General features: G+C 37.6%; 1 protein-coding gene across 9 annotated transcripts in view; it reads right to left on the bottom strand.

Moving 5' to 3' along the window:
- Positions 1-20811, bottom strand: part of TEX9 (testis expressed 9) — a 27527-nt gene extending 6716 nt beyond the window's left edge. For 2 of the 9 annotated variants that reach the window (XM_074879877.1, XM_074879879.1), the window contains exons 1-9: positions 20299-20811; positions 20099-20190; positions 19084-19147; positions 17486-17556; positions 13964-14012; positions 12866-12951; positions 11151-11329; positions 7231-7313; positions 4678-4851 (exon numbers count right to left, since the gene is read on the bottom strand). In XM_074879877.1, the coding sequence (XP_074735978.1) occupies positions 4678-4851; positions 7231-7313; positions 11151-11329; positions 12866-12951; positions 13964-14012; positions 17486-17556; positions 19084-19147; positions 20099-20190; positions 20299-20571 (1071 nt within the window). In that variant the 5' untranslated portion in view covers positions 20572-20811. Of the gene's footprint in view, positions 1-316; positions 452-4677; positions 4852-7230; positions 7314-10273; positions 10342-11150; positions 11330-12865; positions 13914-13963; positions 14013-17485; positions 17557-19083; positions 19148-19484; positions 19571-20098; positions 20191-20298 lie in introns of those variants that run through there. The other 7 variants (XM_074879876.1, XM_074879878.1, XM_074879881.1 and 4 more) reach the window with 7 other exon arrangements.

Genomic DNA, 20811 nt, shown 5'->3' with positions numbered 1-20811 from the left:
GATAACATGCATGGTTTGTCTGTGTATATATTAGGTGTGCATATGTACTTCTGCCTTTTTCTAAACACATCTAATTTCCACACAAATGGAGAAAATCAGAAAGGCTATTACTTTATTCTGGACATTTCTTCCTCCTGCAGAGGTTGCAGTAGTGTTGTCCAAGATAACTTATCAAGCCCTCTAGTGACTTGCTCTAAGTTAATTCTGGGACTGTCTGTAAGAGACACGATACTTCCAAAGCTGATGAAGGCATTTGTCTCATTCTAGCATTACTGAGTCATTCCAGATTGGAACCTGTTTTCCTAAGCCACTGTACCTTGTTACTTTGCTTCAGTCTATTCAGCTCCACTTTATACCTTTCTGCTTCTTCCAGGGCCCTGTTTAAGCGAACCTCTGTTGCACTCTGACTGGTTGCGGCCTGTTTTTGTACACGCTTTAGATTCTCCAATTCCTATTTAAGAAGCAAAGGATAAAACCAAACATTATGAATAATAGTATTTTAATGATTCCCATATAGACAACATGTCTACAGCAAGGCTCACCCTTGAAAACTGAAGAGTCTGCAGACTTCTTTGGCCTGCAGCTAGAAGCTGTCTCAAAGATTATTAATTCCACTGTTAAAACATCCCCTTCTCCTTTGAAATCTTGGAAAGGGATCTTTCTCATACTTGTTTTAAACTTTTCTCAGTATAATTGTGGAGCTGATCACGTAAATCCACAGGATTGACTTAAAAACCTTGTATGCTCAGTGAGAAAAAGAGAAAAAAATGTCGGTATGTCCACTCTGTGGCAGATTTTGGAGCGGTGGCTAGTATTCCAGCTGCTTCTTCCCACCTCTTCCTTTCACCTCTTTTCCCCAGAGATTACTACATGCAATTACCAACAAAAAGTTAAAACGGCCTCCTGAAGGTGGCTGAGGGTAGGAACTATTTCATCTAGCAGAAAATAGTTCCTCAAGTGATTATGGCAACAATCAGTTTCCTCTTGTCTCTGATGATGGTATATCATAGTGCTGTGAGGAAATCAGAAAAAGAGACCAAACTGAGGAACAGAATAAGGAGATTAAAGATCATGGAATATATATAAAAGAACAAAGTAGAAGAAATAAACAATTCTGGCAGAAAGAGCACATCTTGTCATTTATGAAAAAGAAATAAGTCTTTTTTTTTTAAAAAGACTATCAAATTTTTAGTAATGGGCACAGAAAGATTCTTTTAACCAAAAGTGGGTAGAGAGGGGGAATTGTTGTTAACCTTTTACCCTGAGGCTGTCTTATTTCTGAGTAATTGTTTTATTTTCTCAATTCCAAACCAGCTCTTGTGGCAGTTACTTATGATTTTCACATCATTTATCCAAGAAATACATACTGCCAAGTGTATGCAGCAAAGCCGTTATGGTAAAGTTATGACTGGAACAGGTTATTTCTAGAAAGCTTTGAATCTTCTCCAAAATGGATGAAAGAAACAGGAGAGTAAGATGCATCTCACTAATCTGCAAAAATTCTGTTGGTGAATGTGCCTCCTTCAAGAGTTAACAAAAACAGATGTTGCTTCAACGTTTTCATTCTGTCACTAACCTGATAGATTAAAAAAAGATGGGTAAAAGCCTGGCTAGTGGGCAGCAGAGCCCCTCCCTGCAACACGTGCACATGCATTGTCAGGCAAATTCATTTGCTGGAAAACGACCCCCATGTTTCCAAAGACAACAAGCTGCACAGCATGCAAAACTCTTTGTCTTGTATCTAGTCAACTAAATCTTTTGTGCTATGTATTTTATTCTGCGTTAATATGAAAAGCTTTGGAATATAGCCTTTCAAGCATTTAATGACCAAACCCATAGTCTGCATACAATGCAAATTATGTATCAGCTAATCACATCATTTAAAGAAAGAATTCCAATAATTCTTCTTTTTGACATTTACTGTCATACATAATACCTTATCAGGGACTTTTTTGCAAGTCATCCAGTGAGGGTATATTGTTAAATATATTCAACTCCAAGTTTTTCATCTTAAAAATGCCTGAAATAAGTATTTTATTTTGTAAGTAGGCAAGGCTTCTGCCAATTCTTCGATACTTTCAAGTAAGAGCTGGATTAATTTTCTCATATAATGTTTCTCTGAGAGCAGGGGAAAAAACTACCATGTTCTAAAACTGCATCCCATTTCAATCTTGGGGTTTTCTCCACTGTTCTGGTATGGCTGAGGCACTTGAGTATCAGAAGGGCTGTGATACCAGAGAGCACGTCCATGAGTAACCCTCCCACCCAGCAGGCTTTCTTTCCTCCCAGTAGCAAGCATACACAGTACTTCTATCTTTAGAAAGCTCAGCAGCACTTGTCCACCCCCAAAAACATTGAGAGATAATGTTTGCCTAACATCAAGCCCTTCTTCAAGGCAAATTATAAAATCCCTGTACGAAGCCTTAAGAGGAATGAGCACAATTTTGGTGTTTCCCTGACCTTTCTCTAACATTACAGCTAGATTGAATTAACAAATGAGAGAACACAGAGGAAGGAATGTTCCTGTAGACAGGTGGTGTAAAAAGACAGGAGAGGTGGTATCATTTATTAGATCAACTAGATGGAAAAAAAGGAATGCTGGAAAGAAGAGGATGGACGTTTTGGGGAGCATCAGAATTCACCTGCTGTCTGAGGTGGGTGTTCCAGCAGAAATGTTCACAGAGACCAAACACCAAAAGAATGAAATGTAAAAATAACAAACCAATTACCGTGGTTTGGGTAAATTGTGAAAGCCTGCTGAGAATCTTTGCCTAGGCACATACAAAAAACATAGCTGGGGGATTAATGAAATTGTGTAACTTGTTGATAATCTAAGGAAGCTTGGGAAAGCATGTATCACAACTTACCTCTACCATTTCTGTTGCATCCCAACAAAAGCAATAAAAACCCCAAAATCAAAGGTTACATTTATGCTATCTCAACTGTACAGAAAACTTTCTCTAGACTGAAAGTATGAGTCTTGAGAGTTTAGCCACACAGCAGTACAAATTCAGGCCCGTGTTCACAGGAAATTGTTTTTAAATGTATGTCTAGAATTAACCTACAACTACATTAATTCTATAGTGTTGAATAATACTTCATACCTAAAGAATAAAAGTTTTCAGATTGCTAAGTCTGTAGGAGATTTAAGCAGTTACTGCAAAATTATTTTTAAATGCATGTTTTTGGCAGTCAGATAATTTTTTATATCAGAAAAAAAAAAGTAAAATAATTCATTATATGTGCTTGCCTTTTTTTGCCTTCTTAGTATTTTAAAGAACTACCACTATTTGTCATGATCATATCTGATCAGTAACCTTGAGAAATTCTAGAAAACAGCACCTATTAGGAACAGCTGAAGCACCTGAGGATGGTAAATCCAGAGCAAAGACCAGTGAGGAAAGTGACCATATTGGGTATGGTAGCTGCTGTACAGTGGAAGTGACTAAACTTTCCATCACAACAGACATCTCCTAAATACTGGGATAAAGTTTCTGTGATTACTGACTGTGTACAAGAACCAGCATAGACTAAGGCAATTATGGAAACTGCCATCACAGAACGCTTTAGGTACAGGTTAGACAAACTTATGTCCAGGATGGTTTGGTTTAAGAGAACAGACTGGAAATCTCAGCCCTATTTACTGTGAGCTGATGAGTAGCATGAGTACTACTACTAAGTATTTTTCCTGAAAGAATCAACAATCAGGGTACTTATTTAGGAGAACTTAAAACCTCCAAGTATCTGCACGAAAAGAACACACAAACTTAGAATATTTTAGTTTTAAAATGCCTGAACTACGTAACGTTAAGATGAAAGCATGCCTATACAAATGCATAGTATGATTTAATGGAAGTATAATGAGACTTTGTTAGGCTGAGTTGTGTTCTGTTTTCCCCAAATTTTTAAGCGAAACATTCTCCTCGTTATATTACACATACTACACAATACTATCATATTACATGATAATATAAATCATATTACATGATTTTGAAGTCAACCTCTCTAGCTCTGAGTAATTAAAGAAAAACACATGCTGCTCTTAGATTAAGTTCCAAACAAACAAAGCTGTGTATGCAGGCCATCTGTTACAACTAGGCACATATACAATTTTGCATATGTGGCCTCCAGCAGGAGCCAGGTTAATTCTGATTCATCCAAATTGGAACGGCTGGTTTTCAAACAGTCCATTTTCAAGAAGAATGACATATCCTTTCCTCTACCTGCATAAGATACTAATATAAGCTGCAGGTGTTTTTTTAACCAGGTTCTGCAGTTTGCAATAAAACTCTTCTTATTACCGAAGTAATTTTTAACAATTATAATTAAAATCAGAAAAATAAAATTTCCCTGTATTTTTCAAGATTCCTTTGTGAATTTGATAGCAGTTTCTGAAAAGGTTGTTTTGTCTCTTGTGGGTCTTTTACACAAGAATTTAATTTTAAAATACAGAAATATACGACTGTAGAAGCAGAACAAAAGCAATTAGCAAAATATATTATTTCTTCCTTTAAAAAAGTGACTAGACCATTTTAAAAAATACAATTTCTAAAATTACTATCAGACTGAAACGCTAATGGGATCACGGGATACAAATCTATCAAACTAAGATACAGAGGGCAATTTGATGCGTTGTCTTCCCTTTTGTGAGATAAATGAGACTAATATCTGCAATACCTTTCCCAGTGCAATGACCTCTTGTTGTAACCCTTCACTTTTGCTGTTTGCTTCTTGTGACAACATTTTGTACTTTTCAGTCTGAGAATGTTGCATACGGATTGTTCGTTGCAGTCTGGTGTTTTCTTCTTCAGTATCTTTAAGCTGAGACTTTAAATTCTGATTTTCATCATCCTGTTTGACAGTAATTAACAAAAAACCCAAATAAATTATTGCAAGGAAGCAGGAGAATAATGCGATAGTAATGTTTTGTAAATAGAATGCAGTAAAAATATACATATTGTAGATACGGAGATAAAGGGTTTTAAAAGTGATGTTGTTTTCAAATGTTTAGTTTCTTCATGATGGATTTCATAACAGATTTAAGAAAGAAAACTACTAAGACAAAGAAAACAAAACACCAATTTACCAGGACAATATTTCAAAAAACAGGAACAATTTTCTCATTTAATTTTCTGCAGTGTTTTACTTGGAACTGTCTTGTAGCAGTACATAAAACATTTAATTTCTCATAGTTCAAAGATTTTGAGAACTAACTATCAAAATGTTATAGAATAATATGAATAACAGTGGCATGTATATTTTGTGACATTTTGTGAGAATAGCTAAATGCACACATTAGGAAAAATTCTGGCAAAAAGAAGAGAATATAATTACTGATAAACCAATCCATTATGTTTTAGGAGATTATGTGGTTTTGACTTAAAAGCAAGTTAATAATCCAGGATACACCAAGTATTCAAATTCAAGATTCTCCTAACATCAAGTGAATCCTGTATTAGATTCATGACCTACTGGCAATTACATCCCACATTAAGCATTATAATTTCAAGGCATTTTTCTTTTATAACCTTTTAAACATTCTAAGTGAATACTAAGTGAATTTCAGAGATACATTATGTCCTTCATTTCTTTAAGAAAAATAAATCAAGGCACATAGAGAAGTGGAGTTTCTATGAGAACAAGCCTTTCTCTCCTGTCCTCTCAGCCCCTGGAATACATACTTCTCACCTGGGAAATGTATGTGCTTTACCCTAAGTTTCATGTGACTGCACGCACCTCAGAAATTCCCACTTTATATTTAAAACAGATTTACTGCTTCCTCAGACTAATTGGACTGTGAATTGGAACAAAACCCAGAATCTATCTCAAGGCTTTGCCAATATGAAATTTTGGTGACCTTCTGAATGTAATAAAGTTATTTTCGCACCAGAGATACTAGTACCCAAAATGATACATTTACATACAGAGTGCTTGGGAGCAGGACAAGAATAGGTACCAGGTTGTCTTCTGTCATCTGCTATAGTAGCTGAATTCTGTAGTATTTTTGGCATGGAATGATAAAGTTCAATAGCTACTGACAAAATTATATTTGATTTGAAATGAAAATGTCTTTGAAATCTACTGTAACAACTTTCTTCTGATCACAGCATAAAAGTATTGAAATGCAACAGCACCTGTATTGATAAAAATGAAATAAAGTACAGATATAAAATATCAAAATCTAATTCCTTCTAAAGATTTTCTCCAGGTACCTATCTCAAAAAACTTATTTAATATCAACTCTAAATTAAAATTTTGAGAGAAAACTTATAGGTGGTTTGCCATATGTTCTGAATGTCATCATCACATTTGGGCCTGGGGAATAGGTGGAAAAAAGCATTCTGAAGTTAAGACCACAACTAAGAATAATCTGATTGTGTAAAATGGAAAGTCAGTTCAAAAAACCTGCTTGATTACAAATGCATGAAAAAGAGGTGATCCCTGTGGCAGACAGACACAAACTATTTAAGGTTTTACAGTTCAAGAAATGTTTGAGCATCACCTGAAAACATACTGCTAGGCAGTGCAGACCATAAAACTCACTTGTAGTACACTCTAACTGTAAAATATAATTGTAGCTTCACAATGCCTTAACTTCAGTCTGATCTGCCCAAATATGTAATTCCAAATACAGTCCTCCAATCAAGTGTTATCTTGAGAATGGAGAAAGCCTAATTTCTGTTTTGATTATAATATTCCACTTGAAGTGGATCACAGATCAGCTGTTTCCACACCTTGTTCCACCAAGGACACCCAAACCACCTGACCGAACCTCTCACAGCTTTTTCATTTCTCATTCTGCCCTAAACATCCCTCTTCTTCCATCACCCAGCCCTGCGCACCACTCATCTTCTCTCTGTACATCAAAACCTGTATTTGCCTGCTAATGTACCCTCCTCCTCGGGCTCTGGTAATGCTCTCCTTCCCAGCAGTGATGGCTGGGGCACTCCGCAGCACCACAGTGTCCCTACAGCTGGGGCACATCTTCATTCCCAGTGCTTCTTCACTGCCTCAAATTTCTTTCCATTAAGTATATTTCACAAGCTTTTAGCCCAAGATCCCATTTATACAGAAATGACTATCCTTGACTCTTAAATTCTTAGGAAATTAAAAAAAAATAGAACCTTAGCTCTTAATACTTGAAAAGGAAAGGTTGAGGGAATTCTGCTGTGATTATTTGTTAAAGGGGAACCTACTCCGTTTCTACAGATGAGAAAACTCAGCTCTTACCTTTTTCCTGCATTCACACACTACACCATCCAGCTCTTCCTGCATAACACGTAACTGTGCCTTCAGAAATCTGATTTGAGCTTCTGTGAACGAAAAAGTGACATTTAATATCCACAAGTACTCATTATTCAATGCAGAAAAGAAGAAAGACTGATGTAAGAACTCACTTCCCTCTTCTTGTTTTTAAAAACACACTACATTGTTTATAATTATTAAAGAGAAATAGGCAAATAAAAACTCAGATTTCTAAATAAATGTTGCAAGTTTCTCATTCTTACGCAAAGCTTTGTACAGATTTTTCCTTTTAATGACTGAACTCGACACCTTTAAAACGTAAAAGACTCAAAATTCTCAAAATTGAAACTTATTGGAAACTTCCGTCATACTATGCTACACATTACAGCATTCCTTGAGACTGAAGTCAAGAAAAATATGTTGTAGGGTATGTCTACATTACAATCAATCTGTAGCTGCAAAATCTGTAGTTAGACCCAAAGTAGTTTTAAACTACTCACAACAAAGAATTAAATGTATATTGCAAAACCCTCCTAATAGGTAAGTACCCCTCCCACACAGTAGTCGATGCTTTTTTTAAGTACACTGGTAACATTATTCAATTAATAGTTTAAAATTAAATCACTGTAATCAGATGTTTTTTCCAAATGAAGTACTTTCTTGCTCTTGGACAGCTAAGAAACATACTACTACTATGAAAAAAAGCTGTGTGTGAACAATATGTTCTATTACTCCTTATTGCCCAGTCCTTCCCCAGATTATTCACAAGGAACTCCCCCTGAGCTGCCACAGGCACAAAGCATGGAAAGAGTATGAGAACAAAGTTGAGCAACATAGGGATAGACATTCTTCACAGCAGGTACAAGGGGGAAAGAATAAAGTGGAGGAAGTGTATCTGGAACTGAATGTGAAGGGATGGGTGGGTACATGTGTTCATTTGCTGTAATAGGAATCATTTTAATTTCACCCACCTTCCCTTATCAACTGCCAATTGCATCTTAAGTTGTAACTCTGCAGAGGCCAATAATAAGTAGGATTTAGGAAAACACCATGAAAAAATAAGATACAGACTGACTTTTCTCCTCCTGTTATATCCTTGCTAGCTTCTGGTAACTAGTGGCTGCCCTGAGATGGAGACCATATTGAAGCCATCAGGTTTAATACTCTTTCATGGTACTTCTATTAAGTTGTTTGATTTTCTTCATAAAACATATTGTACTTTAGCATTCACAATATCCTGTGGCAATGAGTTGGCTAATTTAATTATGCATTATGTGAAAGAAAAACACTTTGTATAGCTTGCTTTAAATCCAATTTAATGTGGCATTTACTTGTGTTTGCATTACAAAAAGACAGCTCTCCCTTTACCACTGCTGTTTTCATTACAGAATCTTTCATGTTGCCCTCAGTTTTTTGTTTTCAAATTGAAGATTCAAATTCAAGTTGTTCCACACTTCTAATTGCTACTATATACCCTTTCCTGTATCTTTCCTAGTTCTACATCCTGGTTTTGGGATTGGGTATGCAGAACTAAGAGTCATACTCAAGATGAGGTAACATCAATTATATAATAGCATAATGATAACAGTACAATATTTTGTCTTCTGTTATCTTCTGGAGGAGTTCTAACAATCAATTTGCCTTTTCCACTGTGAACAAGCAATAAGTTTATGCTTTTGGAGACATCTTAATTAGTAATAACTAAACAAAGTCCAGCTCATGAGTTAAGTGTAACTGGAGTTGTTTTTTCTGTCAGCATTAATTTGCACTCTTTAATGCTGAATATAACCCTCTGTTCTATCACCTCACTCAGTACTATGAGATTCTTCTACAACACTTCAATGTCAGTTTTAACTATCACAAAATCATTGTTTCACATACAAATTTCTTTACCAGCTATCGTTCCTTTTTTCCAGATTATTTTTCTGTATATTGAACAATGTAAGCTCCATGACAGATCACTCTAGGGCTATACCACTACCTGCAAAAACCAGTTGTTTCTTTTTACCATTTTGTTTCCTCTTAGTCACTAGTCCACAAATAACTTCTCTTCTGTCTTAGATAGCTTTGTGTCATTAAGAGCACTTGGTAGTAAAACTTGTTGAAAATCCAAGATCACAACTAGAACCAGATCAGCCTTGGAAGGTGGCTATGATCCAAAGTTAGTCTGAATTCTCACAAGAGGTAAAGATAATTAGCTTCCTAATTGGTCAATTTTAATCACCTGATGAGAGGGAGGGGTATCACTTAATAGGATGGTTTTAGCTTATAAAGTAACCAACAGTTTAGGGAAGTGGTAACAATAAAAGGATAGCTGAGAAACTCTGATACCCTACAAGGAAGATGAGGTGTCTTGAATTCCTGAGGTAAAGTGAAGATTAATGTAAAGTATGATAGCACAGTTAGGTATTTTGTTTGTATGTGTGTGGGTACATTAGATACAAATAGAGTTTCATTTTCAGCCTTCTACATGTCTGTGTGTTTCTACCATTGCTTGTTACTGTAGAGTTGAGTTATAACCCACAAAAACAGCTCCTGAAAAAATAATGTGTAAGCTACCGTGTTGGCAGAAAAAGGCCTGCAGTGTCATAATCTGTGCTCATGAAATAAAGATATGGAACCTAAGTCCAGGAAAAGTGCTGCAAGATGCTCAGGGAAATGATGATGCTATGGAACTTTACTAGTATGTTGGTCTATGAAGTCTAGCACAGGTGCCTAAGCCTCAGGAATCCCTTACTAGGAGATTCCAGCGAAGGGATCGGCCTACTCTGTAACAAGGCCTATTTAGTATCTACATCTACCTCTTTGTAAAAACTGTAACGGTTCTGTGAGTTTGACACTGCTAGCATGCTCCTCAGTAACTTACTTAGCACGTTAAGGAGGCATATCAAATTTAGAAAGCAAAGTCAATCCAGAGTACTTTCATTTCATCATTAAAGTTACAGAAACAATTCTCAATACTCAAATACGTGCCCTTGGTCCACAAGACCTCATTGCTAAGCACCAGTAATAACTCTTATTGAGTTACCTTGAATTTATTTGGTGTAAGCTTCCAATGCAGTCTAAAGCAATTTCTTTTTAGTTCAGGAACAAGAACTATAAAAAAAGATATCCGAGGATTTGTTTGGGGGAACTTATTAACAGAAGGTGTGCACAGAATTACACGTGATTAGAAATCAAGCTATTTCTGTGTTGGCATGCTTGTTGACATCAAGCTGTTAGATTAAAAGAAGTTTTCGGCATTTTGTACTACTGCAGTGAATCTCTGACTTTATGCTTGCTTTAGCATTGTAAGTAACTACATAAACTCACTTTTATCACACCAGAGCCAAAAAGACAGATGTGCATCATGCCTTTAGCTTCACTGGCAAATGCTGCAATCCCCTTTCCTACGTTATTTCTAGGATAAACATAAACACACCCTTTGGAGTGGGAAAGTATCTGGAGGATTCTCATTCAGGCACTGTGGCTGAAACGTTACTTCATTTAAGCCACTTACTAAGATCCACAGTACTGATCGGGGGAAAGGCTTTTTCCTCTAAAGGCAGAATCTGTCCAGAGGACTGAAGCTTGTCTTTTTGGAAATACAAGCTTAGCATCATGTATTTCTATCTCCCCAGTGAAATGAATCAAATGTTATGCACGTATCCAACATATGTAACCATCCAAGTATCTTCCTACAAAGGTGGAAATCAAAATAAAGATTCACTTTTTCCCATGATTATTTGTATGTGATCTGATCTTCCTCTAGGACTACATAAAGAAGAAAAAGCTGCTTTTACTTTAAGAGCTTTAGAGCTTTCCCTGTAATTTGTACAGAAACTCTTATTTTTTTCACCAGAAGAACCCATTTCTAACAGTGAGGAAGTAAGAATAAAAGTACTTAACCATGGGAGGAAACATACCTGCTCCAATTTCATTTCCAACGCTTGGAATAACATCATCATCTAGACAATCTGGTGAGTCTCCTTTCTCTAGTTTTTCTTCAATTTTGCTTATTGTTTTTCCTAAAGAAAAATCTGTGCAATCCTCCAGTACTGCAACATCATCACCACTTTGTATTTCCAGGTTTCTTATTTTTGAACTAAAAAAAACCAAACTCTAGATTTTAAATTTACAATACAAAAAAAATCAAAATATAGCACATTTGCTGTTTTTAAGAGTATAGAGAGTTCTATGTACTCTGTGTACGCTAATGCAGCTTCACTGCCTGTGTTCATATGAAAGATACATTGATGGCAATTTCTCATTTTCTTTATGTAAGATACTTTTACCAAATTCCACATAAACAACTACAGGATTTTACATATTATGATGTAGGAGGCAGAAAAACCAGTACCGCTTTCTACAGAGAATATTTCGGCATGGTCTTCTCATCCAACAACTTCATAACTAAGTTGAAGTAAAAGAAAGAAACAGAGGAATGTTTTCTTGGCTTTAGCTACTATCCTCTGCCTTAAATCCTGCTATTTTCCCCCCCACATGTTAACTTCTAAAACTCTGTCCTTTCTAGCTATACTCCTATCTTACCACAATTTCTGTATCATTATGCCTGGCCTAGGAAACTTCACTGATCCTAGAAGTTGCATACCAAAGTTTTCATAAAACTGAAACACAAGGTATGTGACACATCCACTACATTGGGTATCTCCTCAGCTTGCTTTTATAAAAAGATGACATTAGTTCCCACAGGATCTGAAGCTCCTAAGTTCCTATTCCAATATATCCTCATTCCAATGCAGCCTCCAAACTCTTCCTAGCTGCTTACTTTCTCCCACAACTGTGGGTTCACCCTGCAGGTCCTGTATCTGCACAACTCCCCTTCTAAATCTCATGATGTGGTGCCAGCGTGACAGCCTCCTCTGAACTGCCCGAGGGAGGTCCAAAGGGGTCCACAAGTGACTTTCAAGTCCTGAAAGACAACCTTATTCTGTGTCAATTCCATGTTCTGCCACCTTGCAGACAATCTGCATCCTATTTTGGTATTTGTCCATATCTTGTGGCAGTTTTAATTTGCTCCCAGGATTTTACGTGTTTCTCTATCTTCCACCCCCCGCCCCCAGATCTCCATTTTTTCATTTCTTGCTTTTACAAGCTTGAATTTGCTACCTACACAGCTGAAGCTTTTCAGCTTGAAACTCCCAAAAGCTGTGGTACTGTTACTGACTCTCTCTTGTCCTGTGAGCCCAAGAATTCACCAAAATAGGGGAGACCCTCAAGGGCCTCATGTTTCCTATCACAAGTCTGATCACAAATCAGTCTGCACCACCAACGTGTACTCTCTCAGGTTGCCTCAGATGATGTATTTCCCACACGTATGCTCGTTAGGCATCCTTTCACTGAAGGAGTTAACATTACCTGTCAGCCTTGAGAAGTGCTTGAGCAGAAAGCAACAGCTTCATTGTTGTAATATTAATCACATATGTTCACTAATAATTTTTGGTGCTCTATGCAAGTAAACAGCTACATGGTGGAGCTGACTGAGGAGCACCAAAAGTTCAACACATTTATTTATACAAATATATATCAATGTAGCAGCATACATGAATAAAAATAATCTGATAGACAAAAATAGCACCTAAAATATTTTATTACAAACAGAGATATGTGTATAATATACCTTGAAGTTGTTCTTTTTCCCTTACTTCCAGAGTACGGTCTGTTCTGAGCCACGGTCATGGAAGCACATTTCTTCTTGTTTGCTAGCTACAAATTTTTTCAGAAAGTAGTGATTTTTTTTTTTTTAATTAGTTAGAAATTGGTTTTTTCTAGGGTTTTTTTTGTGGGTTTTTAAAATTTCTTTTTCATATATTCAGACTCAAGGATACTTTTCAAACTATGCTTTTCAAACTTTCAAAAGCACAATTTTTCAGTTTTATCTGCATTTGTCTTTATCTCGCAACTTTTATGTCCATGTCCCCAAATGATTTTCCCAAGTTATTTGCTTGTGGGAGTTTTTGCACACATACCCATAATAAATTCATGCCTAAGCAAGGCTCTCAGCTATTATCAAGATATTAACTACCAAACTGTCAACAGAGTGCATATCTTGGAAAAACGCTTATCATACCTTCCAAAAAATGCTATTTTTATGTATTATTTTAATCTTATAAATTCCCTGTAGAAGAAAGATCTAACAATATTTGTGTTACTTTCACCCAAGTAAATATTATTCAACAATTAGGGTTTTTTCTACTGATAAATAACTGAAGACAGTATTTTGGAAGCTTTAGCTTACCTCCTAAAAGATTCAATGTAATTTTAATTAAAGACTATTGAGTTTGTTCCTAATCTCAACCTCCTTTTTCCATTACACTTCCCTTCCTGTGTTCAGTTATTTTGACTACTTGTTTATTATTACATCTAGAAGACAGTAGTATTGCCTTTAGTATTTTACTGGTGGGGGGGGAGAAAGGAAGAAATTAATTGTGTTCTAATATTTTGCACTTGGAGTTCTTAATTTGACATTCAAAACATTGAACACTTCTGTCAATACTTTACAGAAGAGGAAACTTAGAACACAAAAATTAAATCTGATTAACTACCAGTGGCACTGAGAAACCCTGGTAACACTGTCCTATAGCACTGCTTTGAACATAATTTCCTTTTGGCTTCCCATCCATGTAAGTCCCCAGTGTAGCACAGCTTCAAAACCGGAAGTAGTATGTGGAAATTATACTAGAAGAGAAATTAGCCAGGATAGTTCTGACTTTGATACCTTGGCGTGGGAGTGTGTAAGAGACGAAACTTCAGGACAGAGTGGATCTCTGCAGAAAGGAATTAAAAAATAAAAATTCACTAAACGTGTATAACAAAATCAACATTTTACAATAAAAAAATCAACTCCCCTGTCAGAATCAGGAGAATAACATTTTATATGTCTAGAATAAACAATATAGGTAAGGTGGGAACACATACCAAGTTCAATCATAAATTCAGTCTCATTCTGTCTTTCCATTCTACCTCATTTGCTATCTAAGTCACCCGGTGAGTCTAGGGTGTCTAATACAATGGTTTACTTAGGTACCAGAATCTGAATCTTGTCTCTTGCAATTCAGGCGATTGCTGCAACTACTAGTTTATTAAACTGATCCCCTGTACCAGGGAATACTTAGCCAGTATGCAGTGTTATCAGCTTCAACAAGAGAGACTGGCAATCCATTACCAAAGATCACCAACAGCTCAGTGGTTAATATGCCTACCTGACATACAAATCCCTGAATTAATACCAAGAAAATGAAGATATAAACCAGTGTCCTCTACATCCTAAGACAGAATGCAATTGTATGCTCAGATTGACTGTTGTCAAGTCAACTGACAGGGACTATCAAGTGAATAAGCCTCACGGAATTTTCTCTGAAATACATATTACAAATACTGTATCCATTTTACAGATGAAAAAAAACAGGAATAAAAAGCAGCTTTCTTAACTGTTTATTTGGCTGAAAACCATGTTTCTTAGTAACTGAATTTCAGGTTAAATGATTATTTTTAAAATCTGCTGAAAACAAGCAGAAAGTTTTAGCATGCTGTGTGCTATTCAGGTCAAGTTTCTTGTCATATACATTTTTGCTTTCAGAATGAGTTATGTGAATCTGTGTTATTACACTGAAAGGCTACTTTTTTACTACCCTTTTTAATTTTTTATTTCAATTAAAATGCTGGCTTATAAAAGATTTGGAACAAAATTTAAATTTCGGGCACATCAAGTCACCTCAATTTTCTTGCCCAGCTGATTTGAGCAAATATTTCGATCTTGCCTTTAAAAATTTCCCAGACATCCATTCATCAACAAGAATTATCTGCACAAAGCTCCATATTTTATTAATCCAAAAAAACCTGCAGAAATCATCTGTGTGTGGTTGGCAACAGACTTCAAGAATAGGATGATTAGTTTTTGTCTATTTACCCTATTTTCCTCATGCTTCCTCCCTATTGGCTAGCTTTAGGAGCATGCAGAAGGTGAGGATTTGCTGCCACAGAAATAGCAGTTATATGTTATTCTAAAATACAACACTGTATACTCAAGAAAACAATAATGTTCTTTCCATCAATAGACTACTTTGTTCCTACTATATCTGTTGTCTCAGGGCCTTCTTTTTTAACACCCCACCCCCCCCCCCTCATTGTTCATGAAATTCCTCAAACTTGTTTAACCTTAATGCTTTCTTTCCTCTTCCCCATACACAACAACCCATTTTTAAAACATCATAATAAAGTTCTATAGTTGTTTTGTAAGTGAAATTAATGTGTAAATCCTGAAAAGGTATACAAATAAGTAGCTAGGAGTATTGTGGCAACATTGAAACAGAAGCTAATGTTTAACAATTCCATCTCTGCATGTAAACACAAGATGCATGTGCATGAGCAAACCCTTTGTGTTTGCTAATCCTATCCAAAGCCTATAGCACGCTTGCCCATGCGCGTACGGCTCCCATCGCCATGAGCCTGGCAATGCTCTGAGGAGTAAAAGTGTAAACAAAAGCTGATTTCAGTGCCGTGTCACTCGAGCTGCTTTCTCTCTATGTAATTCAAGTTTCTCTGCAAAAATTATGCTATCAAAACTCCAGAACACTTATTTTAAAATACACACTAACTTGGACAGTGACTTAAATCTTTGTTGCCTTTTTTTTTGTTCTGCTTACTCATTTTTTTCTCTTAACCTCTTTTTCTCCTCCCTGATACTACCGCTTTCTTTGCTTCCATTTCTCCCCTCCTTTCCAGTTGCTTTAGTATTCATTCTTCTTAAAGGAATCAATGGAACTTTCAAATGGATATTTCAAAAATATCTCAAGTGCTTCCTTTAGATTTATGGCCTATCTGCTTGCACAGTTTTGAAAGAAATTTTTTTTTAATTAAATATTAAATACTTGGAACTAATCTAATTGAATGGCCTCAATGTTCACTCATGGATAATCAGTTTACCTAATTCCTAGCATGCATTTCTATTTTTTTCTGTACAGCAGGGATTTCAATTCTTCTCTCACATAAACGTTTACCAGAACACAGACTGTGGTTGTTTTAAGGTGTTTTAATTTATGTAGGTAATTGGTAGATCAGCTGCTACTCTGACATGGTAATTGCCAATATTTTTTTTTAACTTTTCCAGCACTCCCGTTTATTTCAGATGTATACCATCAAAGATATTAACTCCCTTTGTGGGGCTGAATCCTTCAATCATGTTACTTCATAAAACAGCCCTGTAACAACTCCCGTTTGAAGTTCTTGACAATCTTCTGTCTACTGTTCAAAATCCATCTAACTGAACATAAAACTAAAGCAAGATCCAGAATTTGTTTGCAAAGCATAATTATACTGATAACACGTGGAGTTTTTTTTTTCCCCTCTACAACTGACAGATACAGCTTTAAAATAGCTCAGGAATAATCTTAACTATAGTAGCAAACTTTTGCTGGTATAGCCAGCCTTCTATCACAGACTTGTGTCACACCTTGTGTACTGAAAACCCCTTTTATGTTCATAAAACCCCCTCATTTCTTGTTTTTGCTTTTACTCTGCACAAAAGTAATTATTTGGTCACCTCTAGCAGACTTTTATAGATACTATTTCAAAATAGTTTCCCAACTGCAGCTTAAGATTTGAAGCACCTTGTAGTCTGGCCCCATATCTTTGTTATCCAGATCAGTGATATCATAAATTTAGGAACCTCAGTACAACTCAGTAAATACAGCCTATGTACCCAGAGGTAACGGGTTTGAACATACAGGCCAAAACCCCCAGTTGTGTGTCCATACAGGCCAAAGGTATGTCGGCCTCAGAAGTGTAATGATATCCAAGTTCCAGAAGGTGGCAGCTGAATGTTTGTCTGTCTTAAGGTTTTGTGTTTGTTTTGGGGTTTTTTTATCCTGTCCCAGGAACATTTAGGCCAAGTTAAATGTAAACCAGTATCTATTTCTTTGCTTTGTCAGCTGAACTGGTTAAAAACCATCTACTGCTGAGCGTCTACTGTTCTGTACTGCAAAGAAACCTGTTACCTTACTTGCTTTTTTACAGATGTTAGCACTATTTAGCATCCTAGATAGAACATTTCAGCAAAATGAAGACTTCCTTGAAATAACAAGGCACTACACTTACTTACTATCAATTGTTTCAAATAACAGGAAAAACTAATCCAGTGTGCAGCATAAAACAGGAGCAGGACTAGGGCGCAAGTCAGTGTGTGCAGGATCAGTGTGAAAGATTTCCCACAAATTATATGCAGCAGTTGCAAAGCACATACCTCTGTCTGTCGTCTTCACATGACTTGCTCTGTACTGAAACTGGTCTAGACAGTATCTCCTGTTGGCATTTCTTTATTTACAAAAAAAAGTAGTAGTCATTTTGGGGGGAATATAATCTGTTAAAGAGGAATTACATATTTATAAACCACAGATCACAACTACAGTCTGCTATAGAAAAGAATGGAAGCCTATAGTCTACTGTGGAAAAGAACTTCTCAAACACAGGAAAAGATGGCTAAAAACTAAAATGCCATTGCTATCCCCCAACATTTATTTCTGCTCCACAACATGTAATGCCTTTTGCCTGTAAAACTTTTGCCCAGCTTCACATCATCCAAGATGCTGTTACCCTCCCTCCTTTTCCTCTGAAATATAGGAGTAGCAAATGCACAGCAGGTGGAACAATTTTTCAATTTTCCATACTGTGCAATAAGCCTTGAAAATATTCATCCAACATGACAATAACCGGACGTTGTATGTACTTCAGAAAAAAATTCGGTCTGAATGTTCAGATAGCTTCTATGTTGCTAAGTTACAGTTAGAAAGCATAATCCAGAATAAAATGCAGTTATCCTGTTTGTGGTTTGGGGTTTTTTTTTTGTTTTTTAAACTTAGACAGTTTTTCTTTTGTTGTTAAATGTATATCTGTGCAATCTGGCAGTGCCATGTGGTATATTAAGTGTCCTAAGAATATTTGATCTTCTGCCGTATTTAGAGAAGAAAAAAAAAAAGTGGGTTGTTTGTTGCTGGTTTTTAAAGGAAAGAAACTAGATGCTATTTTGGCCGCTTCATCTGCTTCTGTTCAAATGCCAAGCAGTTGGCCTCAGCTTGTCACAGCTCAAGAGAAGAATATGTTTTCACAGGACATAAAAATGAAGTTTCAACAGTAGGAAAAGTGCATACAATACAGCTTTCCAGAAAACTTAATAATTTGATTTTTAAGCCTTATTTATCTGAGTGAATTTACAATGAATATATCTAATATGCAGAACACCTTCTCCAAATTGTTTGGAGTATAAACCATACCTCCCCCATCCCCTTTTTTAATGTCCAATTCTCATACAAAAACTTGACTCTATCTGGTACACAGCCACACCAATATTAGAAGACAATACTGACAATAAACAGGAAATTTTTCTGTTTTAAGAAAGTTCCCATCTTAATAACTGCATATTTTCTATTTATGTTGCTTGTTCTTTGTATTTCTTTCAGCTTGAACAATGTAGATCCTATTTCACTAGGATGTTACTGCAACAGTATCTGGTTATCAAATACTTTTTTTTTTAGTAGTTAAGACATAAAACCACCTACATATACTTTTCTTAAACAACTAAACAAGTTTTAATGTAGTTTTATGTATATATCTGCACAAATGCATCTTGTGAACTTCTACCTACCTGATAAAATTACATAAAAACTATTTTTGGATGTGTTTTTAGTAGAAATTTACACTTTTGAAAAAAGAAATTAAAAGCTTAGATTGCATTTGAAACCAAAATACTTTAAGTTGTCATGCTAAATAATTTCTTTTGAAACATGACTCTGTGTGCATGTGAATCAAGGCTAAATTATGTAACAGTCTGCATAACCTACTCACCATTACTTCTTCGGCCTGACGCACCAGTTTTTTTGTTTTTGCTTCTAATTCTGCATTCAGTCGCCTGAAAGAGTAAAAATGCTTGTCACTGAGTTTCTGAAAGATTTAAAAGAAATAAATGTAAACATGACAGTATCTCTGCCTGAACTATGTGAAATTTTAGTAACTCCTACAAAGGAACACCAAAATATACTCCAGAGTATTAACAAAGTTAGGTTTCAACAATTTTCTTGGTTTCTGTCAAATCAATAGTAATAAGGCACCCATACCCATTAAACAGTAATTTTTAGGCTACAATTCTGAGAGGTAAAGCGTGTCCTTGTTTTTGGCCATGTCATTGTTTAATACACATTTTACATCTTTATTTCCTCAACGCTTTCAGTTTTTAACATAGTCCTTACCTTAGGTATACTTAGCAGCAGGGGTTGGGGAAGGAGTCATGTACGATTACACTACTTGATCACATAACTAAAATGTGTCGCTATAGATATGTGCAGATTAAAATAAGCTTGTGTTTTTGCATGCTTTACTTTATAGCTTTTCAGGCAGTGTGACTAAGCGAGTTTGAGGCATGGCTCCTTGTACATCCTCACCATTCACAGGGGCTGAGAACTGACAGGTAACCAAGCAAGTGCTTTTAAACGTGCTTTCACTGCATTTGTTACAAGCTTTAGGGCTTTTAAGCTTTTTTTAACAGGCTTAAGCACTTACATATTCATAATTTAAAAGTAATGTCAGTGTTTTAAATGCAGAAAAACGTAATGTCCAATGCTGTGGCATCAAAGCGAGGCCTAGAGCAGGGCACAGCCCGTGTAAAACGGCGGCAGGAAGGCTGCATCGCGACGGGGGAAAGTTAAAACCTCTCTTTTGGTACTCTCATCTGTACGCTTCGGGGGAACAAGCTGAGGGACTCGGATACAGGGGATTAACTGTAAACTGCGTCAGGACAGCCAGCAACGAGCGGGCTAAGGCTGAGGTGACAGGGCCCGGCCGCCGCCCCCGGCCGCCTCCTTACTTGTACTCCTCCTCCCTGGCCAGCAAGGCGCCGCTCACCACGCCGGTCCCCGCGGCGGCGGGCGGCAGCGGGCCGCCGGGCGGTCTCCGCACCTGCAGCGAGGACGAGTTAGTGTACGGGGTGGGCACGGCCCGGCCGCCCTGCCCCGCGCCCCTTCCCGCTGTCCCCGCTCGTCTCCCCGTGCCGACCCGCCGCCTTACCCCGGGCAGGCCCCCGCGCCGCCGGACCCCTCCGCCGCCGCCCGCCGCCATTTTGTTCGTGGCGGGGAGGCTGCTGGCTGGCGTCTCCTTCGCCAGGGCAACCGGCTGCCGCCGCGGGGGTGGCGGCTCAGCCTCCGTCCCCTCCGCCGCCGTGGGGCCGCGGGAGGGCCGCCCTCGCGGTTTGCTTTCCTCCCGCTGCGGCCTGTAGCCCTGGGCAAGCCTTCTCCTGGCTGCCGGGTATGCAGGGCTGAGGCGGGGGCAGCCACGTTTCATCCCTTGGTGCCAGGCCGTGGGAAGCCGAAAGGCCGCGCCCCGCTTTCCCGCGCCCCGCTGGGTGCCGGGGTGAGGGCATGGCAGGAGCCCTGCGACAGCGCCTGCGGTCCGAGGGCACGGGGACAGGAGCCCGGAGCGGAGGCCAGGGATCAGCTGGCTCCTGGCATGGCACCGCACCTCCACGGCTTCGGGTGAGGGGGAAGCGATAAGGTCTGAGGTGGCACTATACTTATTACTGTA

Source organism: Strix uralensis, chromosome 11 (assembly GCF_047716275.1).
Source record: "Strix uralensis isolate ZFMK-TIS-50842 chromosome 11, bStrUra1, whole genome shotgun sequence".
NCBI lineage: Eukaryota > Metazoa > Chordata > Aves > Strigiformes > Strigidae > Strix > Strix uralensis.
The sequence above is the reverse complement of the archived record's forward strand: the minus strand, read 5'-3'. Positions and strand labels throughout refer to the sequence as shown.